The sequence below is a fragment of the Chiloscyllium plagiosum genome, unplaced genomic scaffold, assembly GCF_037043375.1.
Source record: "Chiloscyllium plagiosum isolate Xiang-an unplaced genomic scaffold, Cpla_swu_hap1 HiC_scaffold_10, whole genome shotgun sequence".
Lineage (NCBI taxonomy): Eukaryota > Metazoa > Chordata > Chondrichthyes > Orectolobiformes > Hemiscylliidae > Chiloscyllium > Chiloscyllium plagiosum.
In genome coordinates, this window is record NW_028270148.1 from 91,867,149 (window position 1) to 91,886,243 (window position 19,095).

Sequence of the window (19,095 nt, forward strand, 5' to 3'; positions counted from 1 at the left end):
GGAAATTAATATTCACCAGAAACTCAATGGCTGCAGTTTCATATTCTGCTGCTGCAAGCGGAGTTCAGAAGCTGTGAATTCTGTGGTGAGCAACTCATTCCTGTCTCCCCTGCCACCTGTCACCTGTAAGGCACAAGCCAGGAGTGTGATGGAATATTCTCCACTTGCCTAGATGTATAGCTCCAACAGCACTGAAGAAACTCAATGCCACCCAGGAAAAAGCAGTTCATTTTGTTGGCATCCCATTCATTACCATCAATGTTCATTTGCTTCACCACTGACATATAGTGGCAGCAGTGTGCTCAGTTTTCAAGATAAACTGCGGTAAGTTACCGTGGCTCCTTTGCAGTTTCTCAATCTGTAACTGTTATCATCAAGAAGGACATTGGCAGCCATTTCAAGGAAGTGTTACTATCTGCAAATTCCACTCAAAACCACACACCTTCCTGATTTGGAACAATATTGCTGCTCCATAATTTGCCAGGTCAAGATCCTGGAACCCACTTTCTAACACCTTAGGATTGCAACAAGGAAGCAACACATCACCACCTCTCAGGCAATCAAGAATGGGCAACAAATTCTGGCCTCACAAGTGATGGCCACATCCCACAAATGAATGGAAAAACAAGTAGGACTCATAAGAAATGATCTGAATGTTACATTGTGCAGCAAGGTTGTCAGATTTTGAGATTTCTGACAAATCTTGTTATACTGCTTCTTAAAAATATTGCTACTTAATTCTAAATTCACAAGATAATGAATGGTAAATGGAAATAGCATTTCAATTCAAATAATGGTGATTTAATATTTAAGGGGGCTTTTCTGGACATTTGGTGCTGGAACAACACTTCTCCTTTCAATCAACAAGCATCATTAAGAGGTTAGGTTGGTGGATCCTAATCTTTCAAGTGCATATTGATGAACAACTTACATTTAAGTACGAATGGAAAAAGCTGGGGAGACACTGTCTGGACTAAAGGGTAGTAAAATTCTGTTCATATCTAAGATGACCTGGTGTGGAGTAGTATCTTGTATTCAATATTTTACATTCTTATGTGAAGACAAGAATTCAATATTTTACGTTCCTGTATGTTGATAAAAGTGAATCTGATGTGCAAGTAAGTGAATCAGCCTAGTGAGTTGTGCAGAACCTGTATCTCATTTATTGTTCACTTGATCTGTCTTAATAAAGTAACAAGTGTTTGTGGAAAAGATAAGAATATCCAGTTTGAGTTACTAGAGGGTAATACTGTTACATCTCTGGTTATACTATCGTGCAAGTAAATGTCGAAACATAGGAGCAGGAGTAAGCCATTCATCCTTAAGATTTCACTGTTCAATAAGATCATGGTTGATCTGTTTGTGTCTCCAGTCCACCTTTCTGTCTACCCTTCCAAAAACCCTTTACTCCTTTGTCTGTCAAAACTCTGTTACAGCCTCCACTGGTTTCTGAGTAAGATTATTCCACAGACAGAAATTTTTAAAAAAATTCTCATCTTCATGTTAAAAGAGTATTTTTTTATTAGAGTCATGCAGTTTTTATAGCTTCAAAAGAAACTCTTTGGCACATTGTGTCCATGCTGGGTCATCATGATATCCATCTGTTGTAATCCTCTTTACCAGCACTTGGCCCTTGGCTTTGTATGCTTGGGGGTTTCCATCTAAATACTACTAAAATGTCTTGTGGGCTCCCCCCTCTACCACCCTTTGTGGCAGTGACTTCCTGATATCCATCACACTTTTGGTGAAAACATTTTTCCTCAAATTCCTTCTAAATATCCCACACCTTATCTTAAAACTGTATCTCCTGGTTAGTGACCCATCTGCCAAAGGGAAAAGTGTCTCCCCATCTATCGTGTGCCTCAGTACTTTGTACATTTCATTCAGATGTCCCCTTTGGCTTTCTCCCTCTCGGGGAAAACAACTCCAGCCGAGTCAGCTTCTTTTCGTAGCTGTGTTGTTCCAGTACAGACAACATTCTGGTGAATCTCTTCTCCACCCACTCTAGTGCAGTCACATCTTTCTTACAATATGATGATCAGGACTGCACATATTCATTCAGTTGTGGCCCAACTAACATTATGAATTACTCCATCATAACCTCCTTGCTCTTGTATTAGCCAAGGCATTGAATACACTTACCTTGGACTGGATCTTGCATGTTTCAATAAGATGAGCTTTGTTTCTAAACTGTATTGTATAATATAGATAAGGATGAGCAGTTAAACTGTTCAATGTTGTTTCTTGAGATAAGTTGTGCATTCTGGAAATTTGATGAATTAACCTCTGAGCTACTTCTAAGCAATTGTCTCTTCGTTTTCAAATAAGACGTCCAAACTGTAATTTAGATGTGGTCCAATCCATAAATGGTGCCATTCCACTTGTCTTCGTAATCATTGCTCTCTTTGCTTTCTAAATCTTGTGACTCGTGTTTTAAGGTACCAGGAACCCTTTAAACCTGAATTTTAATTTTTTTTCTGGATATAAATAACACGTTGCTTTTCTGCTCCAACTAAAGTGGAAAACTGCACATTTTCCCATTTTTGGCAATTTTTTCCCCCCACACTCCCTTCAGATGCACACATCTCTTAGTATATGCTCTATCTCCTCTTGACAACTTACCTCACCTCCCGACCTTTCTTGGTATCTTTCACAAATTTTGCTACCATATGTTTGGTCTCAGGTGGTCAACTTGCAGAGAAGTGAGACTCTTGGACAGTATATGTCAGTGACTGATAACACTGTGCCAAGAGGATACTTTTTGCCAGACCGACAGTTGTAATCTTGACTTGATCTTTCTGTATAAATGAATATGGGTGAGCCCAAAGACCTTCCATGTCTGTAATGATCCAGTAAAAAAAATTGTTTCTATCAAGCAATTTTAAAGCATGCACCTGAAATGCCACAGGTGTGGATTGATTTTTCTTTCAGTATTTGAAGTATGACAAGAAATTTTGTTTGTTTGATTTGCATTAATTAATTTGTGTTTGCTCTTTAATTGTTAATTATTTTTCCATTTGCTATTGTCAGGTTCAACAACAGGTACATCCCAAACTTGCCTCTACTGAGGATGCCTTGCAATACATTGAAGAGCTAATCCTACAATTGCTGAGCATGCTTTGTTTAGCCCAACCTCGTAGTGTTCAAGATGTGGAGGTAAGGTGATATCACGTTACAAGTGCTTGAATTGCATCGGGAGGTCCAATTCTTTCGCTTTGTAAACAATTGCTCATTCTTACTGATGTTCATTTTGCAGTGATGAACTTGTTTGGATAACCTTTCCATTTTATTTCATAAGTTAGGACTTTTCTTCATTGTCTTTGCTTTCGGTTCAAAATTATATAGTTCCCCTTTTCTTCATTTACCTTCCACGCCCCCAGGCTCAATCTATCATCTTTACACTGTCATCGTTCTTTTTTGCTCCAACCATGCTGCCATTATTGATTTTCCCACCTTAGTTTCAAACTGACAGTCCTGCCTTCAGCATGGCACCCAACTCCCACACTAGTTATTATTTCCCGTACCACTGACATCATGGTGGAAGATGCAGCTAGGAATGAACCAATATTGTTAAAGTTCCATCCTACAGTAAATGAAGATGAAGATAACAGAAGCACAAACGAGCATTTCAGCTGAAGCTGGGTGATCATAAAGGTGGATAGGCTGGACTTTGTAATGCACCATGACGTAAGTTTTGCAGCTTAGGTCAGGGCTAGACAGGATTGCAGTCTTTTCAGTTTTTCCCAAAATGATAACTAGGAAAGGGTAGAAACTGGTGGTGCTTTAAGTTGTCTAAGGTTGTAATCAGCATATATTGTTGAAACTGAGACTGTGTGGCTTTCGATGATGCGAAAAGTAAGCAAATAGGTAAGTTGAAGGCAAATATCTTTGAAGGTGTGCATGGGCAGTTGGAAACAGATGCTATTACTAAAGGTTCTTTGGGTCCAACTTGGATAGGTTAGTGGTAATATTGGAAGAGGTGGGCATGGATGGGAGATAAGGATGGAAATTGGAGAGATTTTTAAATTAAATCTGCAACCAGATTGTTTATAACATTAAACATAGATCCTTTTCCTGATAAATTTATTTACAGAATGCAACATTATGTGCTGTATGCTGGTATTAACGTTTGGTCCCAGCCAGTAGTCTGTGTTTTCAATCAGTCTGTTCAGATATGATATGATACACGCACACCTGGAGCAGGTAGGACTCAAACCTGGACCTTCTGGTCCAGAAGTAGAGACATTACCACTTCACCACAAGACTCACCGACCGAAGTCACTCTTCAAAAGTGACTCATACTACTTAGCCAAACATTTAGCCTTCACCTATGTGGATATTTTCTAATCGACTGGTTCAGAGATGTCACCACATGACTCTGGAGCAGGTGGCCCCTGAACCTGGGCTTCTGATTCAGATGTAAGGACGCTACCACTGCAATATAGGAACCCCTGAATGTTTTCAATCAATCTATTTTAAGACACCTCTGGAGCAGGTAGGACTTCTGGCCCAGGGGACGAGACGCTACCAAAAGTAAATTCTAATTAGCCTGTTCAGAATACAATTGCATACTTCAGGGGAGAGTGAGATTTCAGTTCGGGCCTTAAGGCTCCAAGGTAACTACGCTAGAAATTTCCTAACTAACTTGTTCAGAGCTGTTATGACGCACCTCTCGAGCAGTTGGGACTTGAACCCAGGGTCTCCTGGCTCAGAGATAGGGTAACTATCATTGCACCACAAAAGACTTTCACCTGAGTATCTTGTAAATCTAATTACATAGCTGTTAAAACACTTGGACCAACCTCCATTCAATAAGGATTGGAAAATAAGCTGAGAGAACTGGGAAAGTGTAAGATTTACACACTTGTTCATAAAGTTATAGATCCAACAGTTATAAATCAAGCTGTTGAAACTGTGCTGGGAAAGCTTTAAAATTAATATTTTAGAATCAGCTTACCAGTCATTTGGTCAAATCTGGACTCTAAAAGGGAAGTCAACATAAATATAAGGGCAAATTCTTGTGTTTAACTAACTTGGTTGAATTTCTTTGTAACAGATTTGATGAGATGTGTGTTTTTTGTAGTCTGTGGAATTACAAATGATGTTATTAAAGTGCTGTGTCAAGCTTATCAGCAATTCGAAATCCATTTAATAACTACTGTTACTGTCTCTTTTATCTAGTTGACTGAGGGTTAGGAAGCAGTAATGGTTAACAGTTAATCTTCAAACTTGAGGTTTCCAAGCACTGGTATTTTGACTGCTGTTCATCTCTGTTAATACCTGGACTTGGGAATGTAAAGCATAATTTGAAACTTTTTGGATGATGATGCAAAACTTCGAATATTGTGAACTGAGAATTAGATGTTGGTAGACTTCAGTAGGGCTTGTGCTAGTGGAATGGGTGATTATGTTCGAGACAAATTTAATTTAGGGAAATGTGAATTGTTTCATTTTTCTGGAAAGGAGGAGGAGAGTCAGTACAAATTGAAGAGGACCATTCCACATTGAGTACAAGACTAGAAATACCTAGGCATGCATGTGCATGAGTCATTGAAGATGGCTGGGCAGTTTGAGAAAATGTATAAAAAGACAGATTCCTCAGATATATGAATAGAGGCATGGAGTTCAAAAGCATGTTATACTGAACCTTTATAAAACATTGGTTCATCCTGAACTGAAACATTGTGTCCATTTCAGGGCATTGAACTTGAGGAAAAATGTCAATGGTTTAGAGATGATGCAGAGAATTTTTTTGAAGAGAATTTTTGCAGGATGAAGGTCTTCAAATATATCCATGTAACCATGAAGAGAAGATTGAAAGGAGATTTTGTAGAGATGTTCAAAATCATGAGAGGTTCAGATGGAGTGCATCAAGAGAAACTATTCCCATTTGCAAAAGATTTGAGAACCTGTAGGGACAGATTTTGTGACTGGCAAAAGCACCAAAAGTGACATGAGAAAATGTTTAACACAACAAGGTGATAAGGCTCAGGACTAGAATGAGGTAAAAACAATGACTGCAGAGGCTGGAAACCAGATTCTGGATTAGTGGTGCTGGAAGAGCACAGCAGTTCAGGCAGCATCCGAGGACAGGCAAAATCCGAGGACAGGCAAAATCGACGTTTCGGGCAAAAGCCTTTCATCACCCGAAACGTCGATTTTGCCTGTCCTCGGATTTTGCCTGTCCTCGGATGCTGCCTGAACTGCTGTGCTCTTCCAGCATCACTAATCCAGAATCAGGACTAGAATGTCTAAGTGTATAAGGCTGTTTCAATTGTGTATTTCAATAGAAAATTGAATGAGCATCTGAAGATGAAAAAGTATTTATGGGGATAGGACGCATGTACAACTCGCTAAATTGTCCTATTGAAGAACTATCACATGGTCACTTGTTCTGTAAGCTAACTATGATGGAAAGTCTGAAGGAAGAAAGAGAAGGGGAAATCTTGAGAATATTAAGGTAGTGGTAGGCGGTCCATAGATAATTTTAAAAGTGATTTGAGAGGTGTGGAACATATGAGATGCTCAAAGCAGGAAGTAGTGCCACTGAACTGGGCAGAGCAACCAAAATGTGACTTGTATTATGAAGGCCCGATCACCATTGATTTTTGTTGTTATGAACCGTTTCTGCTTTTTCCTATCTTGAGTAATTACTCATATAAGATATCATCTCAAATGCCAAATTAAGTTTGATTTAAACATTGTGACCTTTCATGAGGCTTGATTTCATTTTAGCACTTTAAGGCATTACAATTAATTACCTGTTTGTCTCCTTTTAATTATTTAAAATTAGGGTCTGTATAAAATACATTTGCATTGAACTGTTATTCTTTAATTTGTTGCTGTTTGAAATTCAATAAATCCAATATATTACCTTCTGCAGTATTTTCTAGGTCTCTGAACCAAGTACAGATTTTATTGAAATTTTCAAAGCTCTACCATGATTTCAGTTATGTTTGGGGCTCATCGAAGTTCATGTTAAGCTACAAAGATTTCACTAGATGTATGGTTTCCGCAGTTCATGACTGAAATGCACAGTAGTCTGCTTGCAATGAGAATTACATGATACAGTGATAAAAATCACACAACACCAGGTTATAGTCCAACAGGTTTAATTGGAAGCACACTAGCTTTCAGAGCGACACTCCTTCATCAGGTGATTGTGATGATCACCTGATCACAGTCATCTGATGAAGGAGCGTCGCTCCGAAAGCTCGTGTGCTTCCAATTAAACCTGTTGGACTATAACCTGGTGTTGTGTGATTTTTAACTTTGTACACCCCGTCCAACACCGGCATCTCCAAATCGTGATACAGTGAAGCTTAGACTTTGCTGAGGTCTCAGAATTGTAACACCTCTAAAGCTATGATTATGTAGTATTCCTGGTTTAATCCAACAAATTGGTTAATTGCTACACATATTAGTATTTAAAATGGCTCATACATCCAAGAAGAAACATCTTATTTAAGAATATAGTTATTTGTACTAGAGCCAAACGTTCTTCTTGAAACTTGCCGCATCAGCATTTGAGTCAAAATGCCTCACCACTTCAGCATCAGTTGCGCATTTATTTTGACTGTATTTAACATTTATTTATTTCACAGATCAAATGCGTTCAGAATAATAGCAATTTATAGCATGTGAAACCTTCTGAATGCTATATTGCTTAAGTTCTATCAACTTGTCATTTTTCCTCAATTCTGTAAGATTTTCATTTTTTTTAAAAAGGAGTTACTGTATGTGCCATAATTAATGAATTTATCAGCATTGTTTATTTTAATTTGTATTTATTGTATCAATGCAGCACCTATAATAAAAGAGCAGACTGAATCCAAAGTCACAGTCTGGAGGCCATGCTTGCACTCGGGTTTATCCATTCGAACAAGATTGTATCTATACTATATCATTTGTTCAATCATCGCGGAGAACAGTGCGATGTAAATATAATTCTCAAGAGGTTGATAGTATATAGCAACATTGCTGAGAAAAGTCACTTTTGTCATGCACTCAATATAAAGTTCAAGAAGAAACCAACATTTATACTGCATGAGAGGAGACAGCTAATTGGTTGGCAAGTGGGCTGTGATGGGCAGAGGCATTGCAGCAGAGAATTTAACCATTAGTGCTGATTGCCAGTTCACAGTCAGGCTTTGTTTAAGTTTTAAATCAGACAGGTTGACCTGTCCTGAAGAGTACAAAATGAAAAGCTTTGACAGAATGTATTTTTTCAATAATAGTCATATTCTGTACTACCAAACGATTATTTAGCACTACATGATCATTGGGCTTAAATGTTTCCTGTTTCTGTATTTGTTCGAGTCGAAATTATATCTGTCTGATTTTAGAGTTTTCACAGATTTGATCAATATTATTTAAGTAGTACAAGGAAATTTTCTTGAAACATCAAAGAACTGGAGTATTCATGTGTAGGGGAGGATGGCTTGTTGAGATGCATATTCAAATTTTCAGTTTAGTATTCTAAGTAAATTATTGGTACAATTTGAATATGTTAATAAATGTCAGTGTCGTGCAAGTGACTAATAACTGAAATTGCAGAATACAGCTTTATTAAAAATCTGTTTTTAGGAACGTGTGCAGAAATCATTTCCTCATCCAATTGACAAGTGGGCCATAGCTGATGCTCAGTCCGCCATAGAGAAACGTAAACGTAGAAATCCTCTTTTGTTGCCAGTTGACAAAATTCACCCTCTTCTAAAGGTAAGATTTGCATAATTAAACTTATGATTTTTGAAACATTTATGTGGCAGTTAAATTTAATTAATGAGTGGGGAGTTTGTCTACCGATATTGCTGATATGGCTACAATTTTCAGTGACCATCAGGCAATAATCATTGAACAGTCCTCAATTATTTTGCCAGTATTTAGACTGCCCTAAAACTTTGGATTAAGTTTATACTCATAGCTTGTCCCTTTGTAGAAATTCTGTTTGTTATCCATCACACTTTTGTCAACAAAATACAGATTCCACTATGTTTACAAAGAGGATCTGGAGTTGTTGGGGGTCCTTCCCTGTTTGACCCAAAGGCATATGCTGCAGGACATGTGGACTTTATTGTATTTTTTCTTTGTCTCTGGACTGCTGTTCAGGATACCTGACCACTGGGCATAACCATTATAAGTGCATTATATGCTTCTGATTACAATCCCTTAAACATTCATCTTCCAGGGAAAGGGTAGAATTTATGAAATGTGTATGGAGACATTGAATATCTCAAGCTAATTCTGTTGTATTCAGCCACAGATGTTAGTTGTATTTTTGTTTCTGCATCAACCTCCATTCCCTCTTTCTGTACTATCTCGATGTTACCAACACTGGAAGATTTGAATTATAAGGACAGGCTCGATAGACTGGAAGTGTACAAGGCTGAAGGGTGACCTTAGCAAGGTTTATAAAATCATGAGGGACATAGATCAAGTGAATAGCCAAGGTCTTTTCCCCAGGACAGTGGAGTCCAAAACTAGATAGCATAGATTTCAGGTGAGAGGGAAAAGATTTAAGAGGGGCCTGAGGGGCAACTTTTTCATGCAGAGGGTGGTGCGGGTGTGGAATGAGCTGCCAGAGGAAGTGATAGACAAGTGATAGGACAATTAGAATATTTAAAAGTCATTTTTACATGTACTTGGATAGCTAAGATTTAGAGGGATATGTGCCAACTTCAGGCAAATGGGGCCAGCTCCATTTCAAAAGCCTGGTCAGTATGGGCAAGTTGGGCTAAAGGGCCTGTTTCTGTGATGTATGACTGAAGAACTAAATTGATTTCCACGTTGTCTTGAATTTTTCTGTTGTCTTTGGAAATGGAATACAGATGTTGTGACACGTAGGAAATATTTACTTTACAAATAGTGAAGGTGGAATTTGCTCACCAACTTGTTGGAATGGGCATTGTTGCTCATTTGGCAGATGACACACACATAGATGGAGGGACAGGTGGTGTTGAGGAAGTGCCAAGGCTGCAGAAGAACTTGGAGGAGGGGGAGAAAACATTGGCAGATGAATTGCAATGTGGCCAAGTATGAGATTATGCACTTTGAAAGAAAGAAGTGGTGAAGACTCTCTTCTAAATGGGGATAGGCATCAGAAATCTGAAGCACAAAGGGACTTAGGGATCCTTGTCTCTTAAGGCTTACATGCAGGTTCATTTGGCACTTAAGAAGGGAAATGCAACGTTAGTATTCATTTCTGGATTACAAGAGCAGAGATGTACTGCTGAGGCTGTAAAAGGCTTTAGTCAAATCACTTTTGGAATGGTGTGAGCAGGTTTTGGGCCCCGTATCTCCTAAACAATATTGGAGGGTGTCCAGAGGAGGTTATAAAAATGAAGGACTTGCCATTTGAGAGGCCTGGATAGAGTGGATGCAGAGAAAATGTTCCCAGTAGTAGACGAGACCACGACCTGAAGGCACAACCTCCGAGTGAAGAGCCAAGCCTTCAGAGCTGAGATGAGGAATTTCCTCAGCCAGCGAGTGGTTAATCTGTGGAATTCATGAGGTGTATTTAGGATGGAATTAGGTCCTTGATTGGTAAAGGGACCAAGGGTTGCAGGGAGAAGAGAGGAGAATAGGGTTGAGAAACTTATCAGCCATGATTGAATAGCAGGGTATACTCGATATGCCAAGTGGCCTAACTCTATCTTATGGTCTTATGGGATAATTTGCTCATTCGCAAAAGGTTGACCTAGCTGGGCGATGTCATTCCTGTGTCAAATACAAAATCTACCAGAGTGAAATGATGCGGTGATGAACATGCTTTACATTGGGCCCATCTTGAACGTATTCAGAAGGTATCCAATTTTGATATGTCTTAATGTCATTTGTACAGAATCAAAATGTTGATATAGCCTATTTTGGTTCAGATACTCCATCTTAACTCTAATTTACTCCAGTCAATTAAATGTATTCTTGAATCAATCTGTCCACTGGAACAGGTGTGATTTGAAACCAGACTTCCTAGCTCAAAGGTAGGACTATGACCACTGTGCTCAAAAAACCTCAGGCAATGAAACATTTTTTTTAATCAACCTGTTTGAAGATGGTATTGCCCAGTTCTGGTGCAGGTGGGACTTGAACCTGGGTCTGTGGCTCTGAAGAAAGACACTACCATTCCAGTAATTGTTTACACTTGCTTCTCTGTGAAACCATTCTTTTGAACTCATTGCAGGGTCATTGTCACATAATACCAGTGATTCTGTTCTGAAGTGACTGGATTAGTCAGTCGACTCCAAGTATACTGGAGGAAACAAAAGCTGAGGTGGTTATGCCCTTAGCTGAAGGTCAGAATGCAAGGCATAGGTTTCTTAAATCCAGCAATTGCACAGAAAGATGAATGATTCTGCAAGTGCAAGTAAAGCACTGCACCAAAAGAAAAGTGGCATTGTGGGTTCATTATTTTGCCTTCAGCACAGAAAGATAAATGAAGCTGATGAAATAAGTGTGCTTTTATGACTGTTGGCAAGGGCAACATCTGAAAGACACATCCATTAGATGAGAGCATAAAGGAATATTTTGGACATTAACTAGGCATTAATGACAGTCCTGAATTTGTAACAGCCTTCATACAAGGTTGCATTATTGCTGCTGAGTTTGTCTGGGAATGGGAGAAATGTTTGTGGAGCAGGATGCAGCAAACAGTTTCAGATACTCGGCATTGATATAGAATGCGACAGTCTTGCAACTGTGGTTATTCATCATTTCCCAGATTTTAAGGAATTCCAACCATCGCCACTGCCAACACCTCACCTCTACATCTATTGAGTACTTAAAACTTAAATTTCTCACTACTCATACAACAGTTGAAACGTTTGGAACTCTTGTCCTGTTTTGAGATGTGCTCATATTAAGCTGAGGGCTATTAAAATCTGCCTCTAATGAAAAGCCATTAGTCTGAAGCACTAACTCACCTTCTCTCTCCACAGTGCCTGACTTACTGAGTATTTCCAGCAATTTGATCTGTATTTTGGGTATCCTAGTGGCTAGCCTGGGGAAGACTGCCTCCAGTCTTGTGCCCCACATGATCTCTAGGATCAGTCCACCTAGCAATTTCTCTCTTCATGGTGACAAAACAGTCATTACACTTTGAAGGGTAGGGATCTTGAACTGATCTGTTCCAAGAGAATGTGTAAAATAATTTAAAATTCTATTGGAAAACTAAAATCTTTTAAGTAAAAAGAGCATTTTTCAAGTTAGATTTAGATTCAATAAATACAAACTAATTATGAAAATAAACTCCAAGGGCTACCAGGAGAAGCTGTTAGTAGTTAACTCTGTTCTGGAGAAATGACATTCTGCACTCAAAACATTTTCTGCACAAATGCTGCCTGGCCTGCTGAATTTCTCCAGCATTCTGTTTGTTTCAGATTCTCAACATCTGTAGTATTTTGTTTTTAATCACAGATTCTCTTGTTTATTGTCATCACTTTTTTTTTCTAAAATAGATGTAAAACTTAGGTAATTCTTTGTGAAGGTTAGTGGACATGAACCAATATATTCCAAAAAAAACCTCAAGTTATTGTACCTTGAGGATTTTGTTTCTGCTCTTTGAATCTATTCCAGATCTAAACTGATGATACTCTGAATTGAAGAATGAATGTTGAAGAATGAATGTTGAAGATCAGTTTGCTTTTTAAGTCCAATATTTGATTGTTATTTTGCTTAATCTTTCAGGAGGTTCTTGGTTACAAAGTCGACCATCAAGTTTCTGTTTACATTGTTGCAGTGTTGGAGTACATATCTGCTGACATACTTAAACTAGCAGGCAATTATGTACGAAACATACGGCACTATGAAATCACCCAACAAGACATTAAAGTGGCTATGTGCGCTGATAAGGCAAGAAAAAAATCCATTTTGTTTAGCGACTTTTTCTTTTAAAACTGTTTTACCAATATTTTTATTTACTCTTTCAAAATCATTCCTTTCACTGACAAGAAAGGAAATATGATTGGTTTGGTTCAAGGAAATCTCTTACCTAGTTTGGAAACATCTTAATGTCAACTAGCAAATGCAATGTCTGCCCTTAGATTTCTTCTCTCCTTACCATTCAAAACACTAACCACTCCTTCTCAATGAAGCAGTAATTTATGGGCAATACTTTCAATCGTATACTATATTCAAAGCTCAAAATGTATGTCTCCAACACAGATTGGATGACTGTTTTACAGAACATCTCCATTCAGTCCAAAAGCAAAACACTGAGCTTCAGGTGGCCAGTTTTTCAAATTTTCTGCCTTGCTGTGATGTTTGCATTGCTATCCTCTGCACTGTCCCTGAGAAGCTTCATGTAAGATTTAAGAACAGCAACTTGCCTTTCACTTCTATGCTTTATGGCCTTCTGAGCTCTACATTTAAGTTCAGCCATTTCAGACGTTATGTTTACATTTTGCTTTTGATGTTTTTCAATCAGCAGTACGCCTGCTAAGGTGCATCTTTTGCTTCTTTGTTTCTTTTTCTTGACCCATCACATCACTTTTGCCCTGTAAGCTATGAACCATTGGTTTATTCAATCCTTGTTGACTTTCACCCCATCATAAAACTTGCTTTGCCCTGTGTTTCCCCCTGCTGCTTACTCAAACCTATTATGTCTATAACATTTCCCAGTACTATGGAAATGTTAACTCTGTTTTTCTACACAGATGCTGCTCTAATTGTTGAGTACTTCTTGCTGATTTTGTTTTTATATTAATTAACAGAATCTGTTCTGAACTGCAGATAATGAGACCAGCTGTAATCAATCAGCTGTCTATACACTCTTATTTTTTAACCTGCATCCCCAAAGCAGTCTCAAATCAAATGGGCATGTGTTGAAATTAAAATGCAAAGGTGTCCAATTACATACTTTTCAGGACAAATCACAGTTTTATTTTTGGGATAAAAAAAATTGCAAGCTTTTCTCAAAGCATCAAAGGCCATCACACTAGCTGGAGAAATTTGAGCTCGACTGAAATACCAGGCAAACTTTTACAACCATATTTTTTATTGTAAATAAGGTACATAAATGCTTTTCTATTCTAAATGTTCTTAAAAATTTGGATTTTGTTTTGAAATATGCTTTTTTGGACCTCAAAGCAATACTCATTTGCCTCCGAGTCCCACTTTGAGCACATATAACACAATTAATACACTGCATTTAAATCCCAGTGATTGAAATAAACCGCAATAGTAATGACATAAAAGAAATTGAATAAAAACACTATTCATCCAATCTTATCGTCTTTAGTGGCAAAGGCAAATCCCTTTTCATCCTTCCCATCCCAGCTTAATTCACAGACACAGGTGCCCAAACTTGGATCATTTGCCTGTTAAAGAAGCATATGGTCAATATTTTATGACCTCAAACTGAAGACACCGAAGAATGCATGACATCGTATCCAGATAAGTATGATCCAGTGATTAGCATGCCTCCTTTTTTCCACCTTTTCTTCTCCCCAACATTGGAGAAAGTGCATGTGCGACACATTGACTGAAGTTGTCAATATATTGTCTCGTGTGTTTGTGAACGACGCAGAATCGATTCAGTCTCTGGTCCATGCAGAATTAGCTGATCTGAATTAGGCTAGTAGCAACAATTTAGGCTGAAAGCTCCTATTTCTCTGTCTCAATGCCAAACCTAAAGGTTCAGTGGGTTGATTCCGTAGTTGAGCGGGTTGACTTATGAGGAGAGACTGAGTATTTTGGGATTATATTCATTGGAATTTAGAAGAATGAAGAGGGATCTTAGAGAAACATAAACCTATGAAGGGAATAGATAAGATAGAAGTAGAGACAATGTTTCCACTGGCAGGTGAAACTAGAATAAGGAGGCATAGCCTCAAAATTAGGGGGATCAGATTTAGGATTTAGATTAGCTATGATCTTATTGAATGGCGGAGCAGGCTTGAGGGGCCAGATGGCCTACTCCTGCTCCTAGTTATTATGTGTTCAGTACAGGTTACTGCCTTGAAACGCACTCCAAAACAGGAAGGTATCTTTCTTTCCAATACCACTCTCTTGTTTCCTACATACTGGGAGATTTCATGAAATGGCAGTGATAACTTAGTTTGACGTCTTCCATGTTCAACCTCATAGTATTTTATTTACATTGAACTAACCCATTTAAACTTGAGATTTTAATATTTCGTGTCCCTCGTTAGCTTTAACACTAGCCATGAGAACATTTAATGCAGATGTGTAGATTTTCACCCCACCTTTGGCCAAAGCTGAAACTATGTAATCATGGAACACTTATGCCCTCTCGGTATCCTAAAACTTGATGTTTTACATTTTTTTTAAGTGTGAGGTTTCAAGTTGTCAATGCTTGGTCTGTGTGTCGGTCTTTCCCCATGGCTTTGTAACTTGATTCTATTCATTCCGTGCAATGCTTCCTAGATTTATGTGACTACTGTCTGTACTTGTAGCAAGTAAATGTTGTGACTGCTGGAGACTCATCTTAAGATTTTATTGTATCAGTTGCTATTGTGTGTCAGGCTAAGGATGATATATCAACATGGAGTCAGCTATAGAGTTTAAAATCAAGCTCATCTATTGTCCTTGGGTTTTATTCATCTTCTGATACACTAAAAACCCATTTTATGCCAGATTTGTGAAGGGAAAATCCCAAGATTAAGACAAATGGAACACCTGTAATGTCAGTATCGGACCTGAATCTGGCCTCAAATAAACCTGTAATGTTAAATTGAAGGCAACTTGTCATTTGGAAAATTCTTTAAAGTTATCCTGAGGTAAATCTGATAGATCATTCATACTAATCGTTCTCTAGTTGGTCCTGAAAAAAGAACTGATGCTGTTTATGCGTGGAAACCTTTCGTGTAATCTAGGGAGAGCTGCAGGAGTGCAATTATGTCAACTTGGCTCAACTTCTTTTAATTGGAAATTCAGCAATGTGTTTATTTTTTCTGTGTGTCAGTGCCTGAAAAATTCAAACCTTTCTGCTGTGCATTGTCAATTTTCTCCAGTTGAGCAGTATAGAAAATGAAAACAACAACCATGTTTTCTAGGTACTAATGGATATGTTTCATCAAGATGAGGAAGATCTAGGTGTGATTGAAGAGGAACCCATTGCAACTGGCGAGCAAACTTATTATGATTTAGTGAAGATGTACATGTCTGAGATTCGGCAGTATCTAAGGGAATTGAATCTCATCATCAAAGTCTTCAGAGAACCTTTTGTGTCAGATGTTAAGCTGTTTTCTGCAAATGTAAGTTGAAACTTAATGAATACCTTTTTTCAAATGTGCACATTTTCATAAATTGACTTGCTTTTATAATTCAAATCTCAGCTTTTTCGTACCCTTAGCTGAATTACATTGGCTAAAATGTTGTGCAATCTGTTTCAAAGTTTTTTGTTTATGCCTTATTATAGCCACATGTTGAAGTGTACATGCTCTGTTCCTCTCCTTTGTGTACCCTTATAATTGTGTGAGTTAGATCTGGAACTAATTTTGCCACTGGCAAGTAAGACAATAGTTCGCCATGTAAGGTTTTGTTAAAAATTGCCTGTGTGAAATATGTTGTTGTTGTTTGATAACTGGACAAGAAAAAAGCCTGTTTATTTTTTAACGTTCTATTTTCCCAAGCGTCTCACCTTAAGAAGTAGGGTTATAGTCTTAATTTTAGATGTTTTAAATCTTTTCTATTAAAGTAGAGAAAATATGCTTTTTTATTCAGTAATATTATATTTGTATTTTGGAATGTGAAAAGCTGCATTTGCAGTATTTAGCACTAGATGGCAACATGTTTCCAAATGTGATTTTTAATCCTGAAAATATTAAGATGATTTCCATTTTATTGGGATGCTATAGCAGAGCATCTAAAAATCTATTTCATTGAGTTGTAATACAAATATTTCAACATAGAACAGGTTAAATACATTCTGCTGATCTAAGATTATACCTTTAGCGTTATATGTTGTCCACAAGATCTTTCCTTACAGAAGTGTCTCTTGTAGGATGGCATTACTAAATTTTTCACTATTTAGAAGTAGGTTGATTCTGTGAAATAGCGAGTTATTTCCACTGGAAAAATTATTCTTAATAATGATAAACCTTGTCAACATGCAAGTTGTTCATCGCCTTTGGTCAGATGCTGTTGCTCTTTGGTGCTTAAATCCTTTGATAATAAACATAACCATTGCCTGTCCTTCTGGTTTGCACTTTTTTTGGTGATCTTGAGAAACTTTAGTTTCAAGATTTAATTGTTGTCTTCTCACAGGATGTAGAAACCATATTTAGTCGTATTGTGGATATCCACGAGTTGACTGTGAAGTTATTGGGCCTAATTGAAGACACTGTGGAAATGACAGATGAAGGTAGCCCTCATCCACTAGTGGGAAGCTGTTTTGAAGACTTAGCTGAAGTGAGTTGTAAGACCACAAACAAGTACTTATCTGAATTTTTTAATGCATTTTTTATTAATAATTATTTGATTTTCCCATTTTATCATAAAATCACATTTACTGAAAAGTGCAGTTTATAAGTTAAAAATTTGATTTTTAACTTCACATCAAAATGGAAGGAAATACATCTTAATTGGACTGTGGTTGTGTTGTATCATTTTGGAGTTGGCTTAGAAATTCCCATCAAATGGCCTCATCATGTTCCTTTATATTTTGTGATACAAGGATACTTTTAACTCCTAAAATGGCAAACCACTTGTATTGCGGTTTTTCTGATTTGCCTAATATCAGCATTACACTTACTTAAGATAGGTTTTGTGAAGTGTTGCCTCTAGATCAGATCTGGAAATATATATTTTGCATTCTTCAGTTCATTGAAAGGTGGATTGAGCACAAGTGAATTTCAAAACTGATTAATTTTCCGGTGTATACAGTCATACAGCACAGGACAAGGCTATTTGGTCCATCATGCTTGTGATAGCCAATTGAATAGAATTAGTTTATTATTTTAATTCAGCTGGTCTTTCACAGCACCTCTGAAAATATTTACAAAGCTCATCATAACTACTGATCCTTTCCCTTCTCTGGTTCCTGTCTGAGGCTGATCCAGACAGTTTGCTCTCTTGCCATCCCGTTGATCCTGAGATGGGCTTCTGACAAGGTTCTCCATTGTCATGACTGCCAGTTTTCACCGCTGTAGCATCACTTATCTCCGACTCTGTCTCAGCCTATCATATTTTGAAATTTTGTGCTGTCTGCCATCTTTGAAACTGTACCTAGGTCTAGGACGTAAATAAATGTTTCCAATGTCCTAATACCAACAGCCAGTGTCTCTTCCCTTTACATTTGCAAAACATTTTTCATCACTACTTTATTTTCTATCCCATAGTCACTTTTGTATCATGCAGCCACTGCCCACTGACTTAGAGTTGCTGGGCTTATTGCTCTTCACTTTTTGAACAGGAATGTAGCATTTGTAGTCCCGTTGCACCACATCCTTACTCCTTCTAATTTAGGTGCCTTGAGTAAGTAGCTCCACTATTGGGGGCTATGCTGGAAGCTATCTTGTCCTTAAACTATGGAATTTGCTCTCTAAACCGTACTAGCTTTCAACAATTGCTTCTGTCCTCAAAGTCATTTAGTAAAGCCACCCACTTTGACAAAATGTTCAGCCACCTACCCTAATATGACATTAAATGGCTTGGTGTCAAATTATGCTTCCTATCACTCTTGTAAAACTCTTTGGAACATCATTATTTTAAGGGTGTGTATTAGTATAAGTTATTGTTGTTTTAATGCAGATTCACCAGTTATAAATACCAGTGACAACATAGTATTAAAGGATAACAGTCTCTCATCTTCAATAATTAAATAGATTATGACACATAGGACAAGGAAATATCTGTGCTTCCAGTCTTTAGTGGTTGTGAAGTTTTTAGAGCTTTCCGTTCACTTTGGAAGTTCAGATCAGTGTTACTGCTAAGCTCTGCAGGTGTGCGGTCAGGTGTGACAAACAGGCAACTGCTGGACAAGGAACAACTAGGCCATCTAATAGAGTAGTTCTTTTAAAATGATGTGCACCACACATCATTCTTGAAAGAGACTGAGTAATGCAACAAGCAGGCCATGCACCATAAATAGAAATTAAAGGTACCTTTGCCTCAGACCCCTGACTAACAAGGAATACT

The 19,095-nt window shown here is 37.8% G+C and overlaps 1 protein-coding gene across 5 annotated transcripts in view; it reads left to right on the forward strand.

Annotated features, from left to right (window-relative positions):
* Positions 1 to 19,095, forward strand: part of sos1 (son of sevenless homolog 1 (Drosophila)) — a 301,150-nt gene that overhangs the window by 175,897 nt on the left and 106,158 nt on the right. For all 5 annotated transcript variants that reach the window (XM_087991552.1, XM_043696383.2, XM_043696384.2 and 2 more), the window contains 5 exons: positions 3,031 to 3,156; positions 8,587 to 8,718; positions 12,682 to 12,846; positions 16,011 to 16,211; positions 17,224 to 17,367. In XM_087991552.1, the coding sequence (XP_087847678.1) occupies positions 3,031 to 3,156; positions 8,587 to 8,718; positions 12,682 to 12,846; positions 16,011 to 16,211; positions 17,224 to 17,367 (768 nt within the window). The remainder of the gene's footprint in view (positions 1 to 3,030; positions 3,157 to 8,586; positions 8,719 to 12,681; positions 12,847 to 16,010; positions 16,212 to 17,223; positions 17,368 to 19,095) is intronic.